The sequence below is a fragment of the Oncorhynchus clarkii genome, chromosome 6 (genome assembly GCF_045791955.1).
Source record: "Oncorhynchus clarkii lewisi isolate Uvic-CL-2024 chromosome 6, UVic_Ocla_1.0, whole genome shotgun sequence".
NCBI classification, from domain to species: Eukaryota; Metazoa; Chordata; class Actinopteri; order Salmoniformes; family Salmonidae; genus Oncorhynchus; species Oncorhynchus clarkii.
Genome location: NC_092152.1, coordinates 22337193 through 22348887, shown reverse-complemented (window position 1 = coordinate 22348887; position 11695 = coordinate 22337193). Strand labels below are relative to the sequence as shown.

The 11695-nt window shown below is 44.0% G+C and overlaps 1 protein-coding gene across 1 annotated transcript in view; it reads right to left on the bottom strand.

Moving 5' to 3' along the window:
• The window catches only part of LOC139411969 (adhesion G protein-coupled receptor D2), a 28236-nt gene continuing 16541 nt past the window's right edge, over positions 1-11695 (bottom strand). The window contains exons 19-25 of the mRNA XM_071158737.1: positions 11399-11519; positions 10779-10820; positions 10581-10634; positions 10281-10428; positions 1687-1739; positions 1521-1551; positions 1-551 (exon numbers count right to left, since the gene is read on the bottom strand). Of these exons, the coding sequence (XP_071014838.1) occupies positions 544-551; positions 1521-1551; positions 1687-1739; positions 10281-10428; positions 10581-10634; positions 10779-10820; positions 11399-11519 (457 nt within the window). The 3' untranslated portion in view covers positions 1-543. The remainder of the gene's footprint in view (positions 552-1520; positions 1552-1686; positions 1740-10280; positions 10429-10580; positions 10635-10778; positions 10821-11398; positions 11520-11695) is intronic.

Here is an 11695-nt window from a genome sequence, read left to right as displayed (position 1 = left end):
TACTGTCTAGTTATGTCTGTAAAAACAGTAACATCTACTGTCTAGTTATGTCTGTAAAAACCAAAATGACACATACACAAAAAGATGACTGTAAAAAAAAGACTGACGGTGTGATAAGCCACTCTGCAAAAGAGAATGAAACTGAAGTCTGTATGCACACGACAAATGTTGTGTTGCCTCTCTGGAACAGCGATTTCCTAAACAGCAGATGGTTCCTGACCCTGGGAATGGGACACTGTGGTGGAGGAGGAGCTGTCGCCCTAAAAAAACGCTTCCTGCTTCACACGCTCTATGTGCGTGTGTGTGTGTGTGTGTGCACATCTTTGAGTCTTTCATTCTGTATGTGGGGTGTATGTGTGTGTGTGTGTGTATTCTATATGTGCAGTATTTGAGTGTGTGTCTATTTACATCATCTACAATATTTGTATGAGAGAGGATGCATCTATTGCGTGTATCTGTTTGTGGTATCCACTGTGCAATTCCGCTTTCTACCCACCAGGTTATATGATAAATGTGCCTTTGTGTCCAATTCCAAACATTCCATCAGCAGCCTGTTGTAACAGAAAAGTAACACAAAATGTATTATTCTATCAACACATTATGTCCAATATAATAGATTATTATTTCTTTTCAAAAAAGAAAACTACAGACTAGACCTTGTAAAACCTTCATTATTGCCCCAACACAAAATATTGGGTGGATTGAGTGTGTGTGGGTGCGTGTGTGTGTGTGTGTTTGTTTGTCTGTGTGTGTGTGCGTGAATACGTATGTGTGTGTGCACACATGCGTGTGACACAGTCAAGCTGTGGGAGCAGGTGTTTGAGTGGATGATCGGCCTGATTGTCTAACTACTGAGGAAAATGATGTTTCCTATTGTTCTGACTGTCAACATCGGACCCCAAGTGCCACTCACACACCACCGATCAGGTGTTTGCCATAAAAGAGAAAACATTCAGCAAATCAAAGGACAAACTTTCACCTCTCTCCTTTCTGATAATTAGATTGACACTATAAGGTTCCATCTGCATTTTTTGTCAAAATGTAGTTATTAATATAGCCTTGTTCTGTTCACTGTTCTCAACTTATATAGTACTCTAGATACCCAATTCATGTTGCTATGTTCAAAAGAATACACAATAAAAATTGCTGACACCATTCAAACCGATTAGGATTCAGAACTTTAAAGCCAATTATCTCAGAATCCTCTTTTTTGCAGATAGAACCTTATAGTTCCAGGCTCTCGAATGACCTGGCCCACTTCAAAAACCAAAAAAGAGCTGCCAATATGTTTACAAAACACACACCTGATGTTACATGTAGTCAAAAATAATTGTCCAATCAAAAATCATTTCAATCTGAAGAAAATATAGATACTAATAGAAGGGGATTAAATGATGACCAAATTGTCAGTAGACAATGTAACCTGGTTCCTTATTGTATGTGTGCCAGCCACATTATTTTGAATAAAGCCAGATTAAATGAAAGTCAGATTCAGCTGCCCTAGGAAACGGTGAGAATACCTGAGGGCTTGAAAGCAGTCAGTTGAACCACCTGGCAAAATAAAACAGACATGTTGATGTCTGGGAGATGGAGCAGCATTCGTAAAACACACAATTAACCATTTAGGAGTGATGGTAGGCCAAATAAGAGGATAGAGTCTCTATAGATGCATAATACCAAACATACCTGGTTTCCTGATGCAGGTTTCAAGGAGAAACTACTTTCTTTTCCAAAACTCTCTGAAAGACAAAAAGGCAAAATCTCACATAGATGCATTTATTCACCTGGTACGAAAGGAGAAGATTACCCAAAATCATGAATCCAAGTGATTCCATACATTGAAACTAGTTCAGTGGAGTTTGCCCTCTCCCCCTCTCTCTCCCTGTCGTGCTGTACTGAAACAGCTGCAAAAGCAGTTCAACTGACTGGTGAAGTTGCTGGATGCAGGCCTCGCTTTGCGCTGTTGCCAATTAATTCATGATACAGAAATCTGCAAATTGTGGACAAATTCATTGTATTATTGAAAGCGTACTGCGGAATTAGCAATTTTTGTCAATAGTATCATCGGTTTTGAATCAGGAAATGTTTACTTTTCCACCCAAAACATTAGCGATTATTTTACATCATAATTTGATTATCCGTCTGACACAGCAGCGGAGATGGGTGCCGTAGTCACAGATACAGGTTTAGGTAAGGACAGTGAAGTGAAGACTACGTTAGACATTAGTTATACAAAGTAAACGACAACCTCCAAAAATGTCTGATGTTATATAAATATTCATACACATAGCTCATATAAACAAAGACATTCCGTCGTAAGAACACATACACCCAGCCATAAGACTGACCCCCTCTTCCTTATATAAACACACATCTCATCTCCCTCTAACTGGCCGGTCCCAAGAGCAAAGAACTTTTGCTGTGCACCAATGGGGCCCGCTCTGGCTAGAGCAAGGCCCGCCTCCAACCCTCCGACCAGTCAAGAAGACCGAAACGACAAGACTCCACCTACTTTATTCTATGTATAAAAATGAATGTAACCATTGTATAGGCCTCTTTTTCACCTGGCTCCTTGCCGAGTTATGTGAACTAGGTCCGTGCACGTAAAACTGCGGGACAAGATATCTCTGACTCATTAAAACTGTCTTTTGTTACAACTGAAATCCACTCTGTCCAGCGTCCGTGATTTGGTCTCAACTCTCCAGTATTTGAACACTAACAAAATTGGTAGCAGAGGATGGTTATTCTTGAATTCGATCTATTATAAGTTAGTGTGAGAGGACGAGACTGATCACGGCTAAAAAATCAGACGGAAGAGTGACTTCCCCAGCCATTCATCTTGCCTCAGGAAATCTGATCGGAGCGCTCTATATCAGGTGAGCAGAGCCCGTTATATCGAAATCTGCATATTGTATTATAGCCTAAACCAAATTTTGATCAGAAAGTACTGGGCGTGAGTATGAATCGGTGCCCAAATTTTTACATAAGAACCTAAGACATTGATCGGGGAGATCTTGTTTTGCTCGTTTTTATTTTTTATTTGTATTTTTATTTTTTATCAATTGGCCTATTATTAGAAGTGTAGTATGCATGTAAAAGATCCTATTAAATAAGTGCTTACTGTTTAATTGGTTGTGGCTTAGAAGTGTAGTATGCACGTAAAAGTTCCTATTGAATAAGTTGTAAACTGTTTAATTGGTTATGTTAGAGGTGTAGTCGAATAGATATAGGATATGTAAGTTTGGCCTTCCACAAGACAGAGATCGGGAATGATGTGGCTATTGCACATCAAACAATAAACATAATATGAACCAGAGTTGACATTCCATGATTTGGAGATGGGGGAAATTAAATTGAAAGAAACGTTTGTCGCGGAGTAGGTTGGGATACGTAACTGGGCTATTAGGCACACGTGCTGGTAGACAAAGCCACCTTAGTATCGAATGGCCGTGCAATTTTGATTGACAGCAGCCGGGCTGGAATACTGATTTTCGTTTTTTTCATTCCTGTTGATATTGCCTAAAGTTTAAAATTATTCTGACAATTGCTATAGAATCGCTGGAATTTACTGATATAAGTTCATAAAGGAACTTACTGAATTGTTTCTAGAAAGTATTTAAATAAGCCGCCGAGCTTAGTACAGACTTTGCTTGACAGACGCTAAAAGCTACACACTGATTTTTGGGTATTTCTATTCTATCCATATTTCCTAAAGATATATAATTATTCTGACAATTGCTATAGAATCGCTCGAATTTACTGATATAAGTTCATAAAGGAATTTACTGAATTGTTTACAGAAAGTATTTAAATAATTCACTGAACAACTCTTAGTTGTCTAGAAATTCTATCTATATTTCCTAAAGAGCTAGAATTACTCTGAAAATTGTTATAGAACCGCATATATTCACTGATATATTGTTCCAAAAGGAAATCGCCGAATCATTTTTAGAAAATACCTAAACGAATCGCTGAACAAATTCAAATAAATACCGGAGAAACAGACACGTGGCGGGCGTCACATACTGATAACCCCCTTGGTATGCGAGGGTGGGGGTAGAAGAGATAAGCCATTGCCAGTACAGCAGTATATCTAAGCATACAACGATAGAAATAAACACCACATAGTAAGGATTGAATATACCTAAATAACGCATGATACACATTATCAGACGAACTAGATAAAATGTCTGCAGCTACCACGCCCAAACTAAAATTCAATGAATATTTAGATCAGAGTATGATTGATAGAGCGGGAGGTAAAGAACAGTATGGGAAAGTGGAGAAAGTGTGGAAAGGATTACGGATAAGATGGACACAAGCAGGTTATTTTAGCGGAGGACCACCTACAGGGGGGAAACTCCAAGATATGCAGACAGAATTAGAGGACGCAGTAGAGCATGCAAAAGCGAGTGAGGCGGAGAGAAACAAGATACACAGGTTCAAAAAAGTAGGTACAAGAGAGAGAGAGAGAGCGGAGGGGGAGCTCAAGATAGGTACATGGGCCATACAGGAGAGTAGGAGGGTGCTACCCAAAAACACACCAGACATGATGTGCGTGGCTATTGTGGCGTCGGGGGATGTTAAAGCTCCGCCTGAGAACTTGCCCACGGCTCCCCCTGTGGCCGTTTCTCCCTCACTATATCCACAATTGACAATGGAGGCAGTTCAGCCCCAGCCATACTCAAAGGGACAAAATCACCGGAGCCCGTCACACAACCCATTCCTGCCCAGGGCACCTCCCACAATACAGGCTCCAGTTCTGAGAATAGACCAAGGGGAGTTAAAAGGGGAAATTACCCTGGGGATAACGGCTGGCCATATGGTATGTGAACAGTTCGAAACTGGGATTCCAGGAGCAGGAGACCTCCCCCAGGAACGGAGGCCGCAATGCTCCTCTGTGAACTCTCTCACCTCTGAAACCAGAGGACACCTACAAACAAGATTAGATTCAAACCACTTCTATCAGACGGATAGGGAGGACTGTCATCAGAACATGGATATCGAAAACGAAGAAGAAATTGACATGGTGCTCACCCCAGCTCCGATGGGAGCTCCAAACGTGACTAAGATGCAGGAGCTGCTGAAATCATCAATAGCTCGAGCTAAGGAACTCAGGGAGCTAATAGCTAACCAAGATAACAACAGAGAGGGAGCCTACCGTGTGGAAGGCATAATGAGAGGAACAGTAACCAAAGTTACCGAATCAATGGGGTCCGAAACACTCCGTCGGTCCTCCAGAATTGCTGATAGAAGAGAGCGAGAGCAGGAGATGGCAGGACAGTACCCCCTGCGACCGACACCAGGTGATGCACACACTGTGGAGTACCAGCCCTGGAAAATGACTGATTTAACAACACTGATGGGACAGATGCCTAGCCTACATGGAGGAGCTTCAGCGTGGCTACTTCAACTGCAGACACTTACGTCAGGCCTGCAACTCTGCCTAGGAGACATGAAAGCACTTCTAGCAAGAGCCACCGACCACGGAACCATGGAGGCCCTCATGACAGCAGCTGACCTTGGATGGCGGGCCCCAACACTGCCCATAGACCACTTCCGTACCAGATTATGGGAAGTTCTACGGAGAGCATACCCTACAGAAAGAAACCATGCCACCTTATCCTCCTTTACAATCAACCCAGGTGAGCAACCTGCAGCATACCTGGACAGGGCTAAGACCACATGGAGATCGGTCCACGAAGAACCATTCGATCACACTGATACCACACTCAGCATGTGGAAGGAAATGGTGGTCAACGGGTGTCCCGGAGATGTTAAAACCAAACTCAGAGGAACGGTAGGGTTGATTGCACTTCCTCTGACCCAATTCAACACTCATGTGCACCACCATGTGACCCAGCACAACAAGGAAAGAGGGGGTGCTGAGAGCCAGGTGCAGTCCCTCCAGGTACAACTCCTGAAACTCCAATTGAAGGAAGCACAACAAGGAGAAAAACCTAAGAAACAGATGGTGGCGGAAGAAACGAAGGAGACAGGCACCAAAACAGACATCTCTCAAATAGTGGCCCAGACTATCTCCCAGATGATTCAACAGCAGGCCGGTCCTCAACCAGCCAACCCGGGGCCTTGGTATCCCCCGCAACCACAATTTGCATACCAGCCGCAATGGATACCAGGCCATCCAAGAGGAGGGGTTTGTTTCAACTGTAGAACTCCAGGGCACTACTCACGAGAGTGTCCATACCCACTCACACCACAACAACGCCAGTGGAACTCTACGAGAGGTCCATATGGGAAGGAAAGGGGTGGAAATAGACCTCAACAGTACGAACATCAGCAACCAGGACCCACACCCATGCATCAGCAACCCGCATACAACCAACCGCAGTTCCAGGGAATGACTGGGAACACCATCCCCTGGCCATAAAAATGCCCACCACCCACGGCAGAAGAAGGAAACAGCAACTCCCAGACGGTTCACATGTCACCCTTCAATCAGCCATCATCCCTCAACCAGCATCGGCCAAATTAGCTGAAATCATCGGATTGACGCAGGTCCTCATCAGAGGAAAAGGAAAGACTGAATATCTATACAGACTCAGCCCATGCCCATGAAGCAGGCCACACTGATGGACCGAGAACTTTTATGAGAAACACATGGCCCCACACACGAAGGCAAACTAAAGACCCTCCAAAAAGGCCTCGCACATCTGGTGGCACCCTCACATAAAAAATATGACTGACTTATTTTATGACGATGATTTATTTTGTGACGAATGCAATGGTTGGGACAGACACAACCCAAAGAAACCATATCGAACACCAATGGGCTCATACGTAATACCTAATGCATGTTTTCAGGATATTAGTATAGACTACACCGACATGGGCCCCGAAAATTTATCTAAAGGCAAACTCTATCTCCTAGTCATAGTAGATAGGTTCTCCAAATGGGTAGAGGCAATAATAACAAAAGGGGAGGATGCTAGGTCAGTCTTTGAGTGGCTACAAACCAAACTAATACCCAGGTATGGCATCCCAAGACAAATCAAATTTGACAAATGGCTTACATTTAACAAACACCTGAGACAGGTGGAAGAAAGATTTGGCATAACCCACAGATTTGGATCTGTGTACAGGCCCCAATCCCAAAATCTGGTGGAACGTCAAACCAAAAGCAAAAGCTAAGATAGCTAAAGTATGTGCCTCATGGGATAATGACTGGTAGAGTCATGCATGGTCCACCAAGGGAGGGAGGTCATATGCCCGCCCTTGATGTACAACAAATTGTAATGTCTAATTATGTGAAAAAACTGACGGTTCTCTCTGCAGCACTCTCTACCCAGGTTCACAAGGTCCAGGAGGGGGAGCTGCCGGGGGACACGCCACTACTGAAGGTAAAGGTTGGTGACGGGGTGAGGGTTACAGTCCACAAGAGAAAGTGGCTGGAACCCAGGTGGACTGGACCGTACGAAGTGAAGGAGGTTACTTCACACTCAGTCCAGGTCAAAGGTAAATCAGGCACACCTTGGCACCGCCTTACACATTGCACCCCAGCCCCAATTCCTTCTAGAACACTGACTGAAGTCAGAGCTGATTTGAGCGGCCTAAATTCGATTCCAAATGAAGACACTCCTTCCTCAGGTGATGCGGCATCAAACTCTGCCTCCCCTGAGAAGGGAACCTCGCCCAGTTAGAGGGAAATTTCTCCCTCTCTGGGTGAGGCTGGGGATATCTGGTCCCTTATTTGTGATATTCCTACTGATATTTGGAGTAACCCTAGGACTTTCACATGGTTAATTGAACAACTATTTCACCCTGCCACATCACATACACCAACCCCTACACATGTCCCTAACTCCTTTCCTGATATCACTCCCTCCAATCACTCCCGTCCCAAACGTAGCACTACACCTACAGACCCACCATGCAAACCAGACAAGGTTAGGAGCACCACCTTATGTATACCCACGATTGCAACCGCCACCTTTCTGCTATAGTTTTCACGTCTAATAGACGTGAAGAGGGGGATTTGTTATATAAATATTCATACACATAGCTCATATAAACAAAGACATTCCGTCGTAAGAACACATACACCCAGCCATAAGACTGACCCCCTCTTCCTTATATAAACACACATCTCATCTCCCTCTAACTGGCCGGTCCCAAGAGCAAAGAACTTTTGCTGTGCACCAATGGGGCCCGCTCTGGCTAGAGCAAGGCCCGCCTCCAACCCTCCGACCAGTCAAGAAGACCGAAACGACAAGACTCCACCTACTTTATTCTATGTATAAAAATGAATGTAACCATTGTATAGGCCTCTTTTTCACCTGGCTCCTTGCCGAGTTATGTGAACTAGGTCCGTGCACGTAAAACTGCGGGACAAGATATCTCTGACTCATTAAAACTGTCTTTTGTTACAACTGAAATCCACTCTGTCCAGCGTCCGTGATTTGGTCTCAACTCTCCAGTATTTGAACACTAACACTGACGACCCAAAAAAAAGCTACTGGAGGGGTGCTGATGGTGTCGTCGCCTGAGAATTCGGACGGAGAATTGAGGCAACTTGCAGCAGTAGCTGGATCACAGCCCCAACCCATCTCCAGGATCAACACAGACGGTGGTGCAGTTGTGGCAATTTCGCTCCAATGCTGCAAATAAAGAACGTTTGTGCTGCAGAGAGAATTCGAATAAATGACTACAATTCTTACAGAAATGGAGGAACATAATGATGATGAGAAGCAGTTGGTTTGCTTTTGTGACCAGAGGGATTTTGCTGCCCTCATAAACTCTGGTGTCCTAAAAAAAAAATGTATTAAAAAAACAAATTGGAGTGCACATCTGTTTCAGCTGTGCCAAATGGAGAGTTATCTAACGAGTAAGTAGCTAAACTTTACTTTATTGCATGACCGCTTATAATAAACCTCTATGAGCAAGACCGTTAGTGGGTTTTACATTATCCCAAAACATTATATATCACATGTTTATTTATCAAAATGTTTTTGGGATATTGTACTCTGCAATGTAAGGTGATTTTAGGTCTATTGTTTCTCAACCCGCCCTGTCATAAATACATATTCTAACCTGTAGAGAACCCAGGTCTATATGTCTACATGATATGATGCAATGGCAATAACACAATAAGAACCCTTCGGACAGGCTAGTCTACCTACCTCCAAAAGCTGGCGTTGTCACCTTCTCTTCTCAAATGCGCCTTTGTATTTTGGCACTGCGCCATATCCAGTCCATGGAAATATAGTAGCAACAGCTGTATCTTTTAGTATCCTTCAGTTTCCTGTCCCCATAATTTCAGATTGCATATCTTATTCATATACATCCCCACTGAAGTGCTTGCTACACACATGTAGCAATGCAAGGTTGGCTGCAGGAGTATTTATATTGTGTTTACTATTTTGAATTGCTATTAACCTTCTTCTGCATCACTCCATATCTTTTATCAGAACACCGTGACATCTGGTGGCTTCTTCCCTTGATTTACTATAAAGTGCAGTCAGGGACCGGACATCAGCCTGCTCTTGCTGCCATGTCTTTTTCCACTTTATGTAACTAACTTTAAAAATGATTTTTATTTTTCTTTTCTTCTTTTAACTTTCACACCAGGTTCTTTCTCACCCCTTAAAGAATTGAATTTGTGACGTCAAGCTCCATATAAGGGTATATTGGGACGTTTTTACATAGCACGGTCTACCCCATGAGGACGCACGTGCGCAATTGTTAGACATCGCCGCTGCTGTGGCAGTCGGCTAGATAAGATAATAATATAAAATAATCGCAAATATTTTAGGTTGAAATATACAACTTTCCTGACTTAAAACCGATAGAACTTTTGACAAAAATAGCTCATTCGGCAGTACGCTTCAATAAAATAACACATTTCTGAATAATGAATTCACTGGCAACGTAGTAGAGTGAGGCCTGCATCCAGCGAGTCACAAGTCACGTGACCCATTTTTGCAGCTGTTTCAGTACAGCACTACAGGGAGAGAGAGGGGGAGAGGGCAAACTACAAACTCAACTAGTTTCAATGTATGGAATCATTTGAGAGTTTTGAGTAAACTTTCCTTTAATGCCTTTAATGGCATTCATGTCAGGTATGTTGAACACCTAAGTGTAATATCCAGACTGCATGACTCCTTGCACCACAACCCACCACTACCCACCACAACCCACCACTACCCAACCCAACCCAGCCCACCCAAAACCAGACAACCTGACCCACCCCAACCCTCCACAGCCCCAATCCTAACTCCAACCCTAGAGCCACCCACCCCACTCTGACCAGCCTCTCCTACCGCTCTTGATGACCAGTGAGGTGGAGGTGGTGCTGCCGGGGCCTGAGATGTCGCTGGTCTCTGGGCTGGAGGGAGGTGGCAGACTGTGGGTCCACGTCTGGACTGGACCCCTCTGGGACGGCAGAAAGCTGATTGGCTGGGAACAGTTCTACAACCAATGAGATTGCATTGAGAAGTTTACATGACGCTGTCTGATTGTGTATTCAATGCATGTTCATCCTGAATTAGCATAATGTTTTTCTCCCGGTTGAGAATAATCAATATGTTAGTACGGATGTCGCTGTATGCTTTTTGGCTCACCGTGAAAGACAAGGCTTTCCTCTTCTCTTTGATCCTCTTTATGGCATTCCTCACCTTTAAGAAAAGCAGACAATACCCTCAGTACTCAGTACTGCCACTAACGTGTTTGGCATTGTCAAATGGTTGGCATGCCACAGATAGACAACTGCATTCTGAGAGAAAGAAGCCCCGCTGAAACAGAGTTCTTAGAAAACATACCTCACTATTGTAAACCGCATACACCAGGAATATGTACAGGCCCTACAGGAAGGAAAAGACAGAAGACAATGTACAATATAGTGAGTTATTTCTATGGACCCTTCAACAGCCTAAGTATAGTTTGAGGATGATGAGGTTTACCTCCCCTTTCTCCGGATGAAGCCTCACAATAAATCTAAATTAACTAGCAGCTCTCTGAGGGTTACTCCGGGGCCATGGCCAGCTCATTCACATGAATTAACAACCATGCAGAAAGCTTATATGAGAGAGAGAGAGAGAGAGAGAGAGAGAGAGAGAGAGAGAGACCGCACAGAGACAGATGGCGAAAGAGAGGTAGAGGTAAAAATAGAAAAATAGAGGGGAAGTGCAGAGTACCCCCATTTGATTTATAGGTCTTATCAGGAGTGTGATGGGTAGAGAGGTGGAGGTGAATCTGGCGAGGGGCCAGCCTTGAGCCCTGCCATGACCTGTCCTTCAAAGGTCCAGACTGAGCCACCCTTTCCCACACACTACACTGCTCCCGCGGCCCACCAATCGGCTTATCTAGCCCATCTCTCTCTCTCGCTCACTCTCTACAAACTTTTACAGACAATGATCCTTGAAAGAATGTTTTTTCTCACCTGGAAAGCATTGAGAGCGATGAAGACATAGGCCACCATCATGGATAGGTGCACCAGGACTCCACACAGCCAGGTAAGGCCCAGCACTGGCAGTAGAATAAGGACTGGTCGCGTCACAGCCCTGCAGACGTCAGACTGTCAGTATAGTACACACACCCACTCACGCACCGACCCCAAACACACACTCTCCTGGCAGGACTCAGCTGATGCTGAATAGATGTCCATTATGAGGTCTAGCTATTGTGTCACACACACACACACACACACACACACACACACACACACACACACACACAC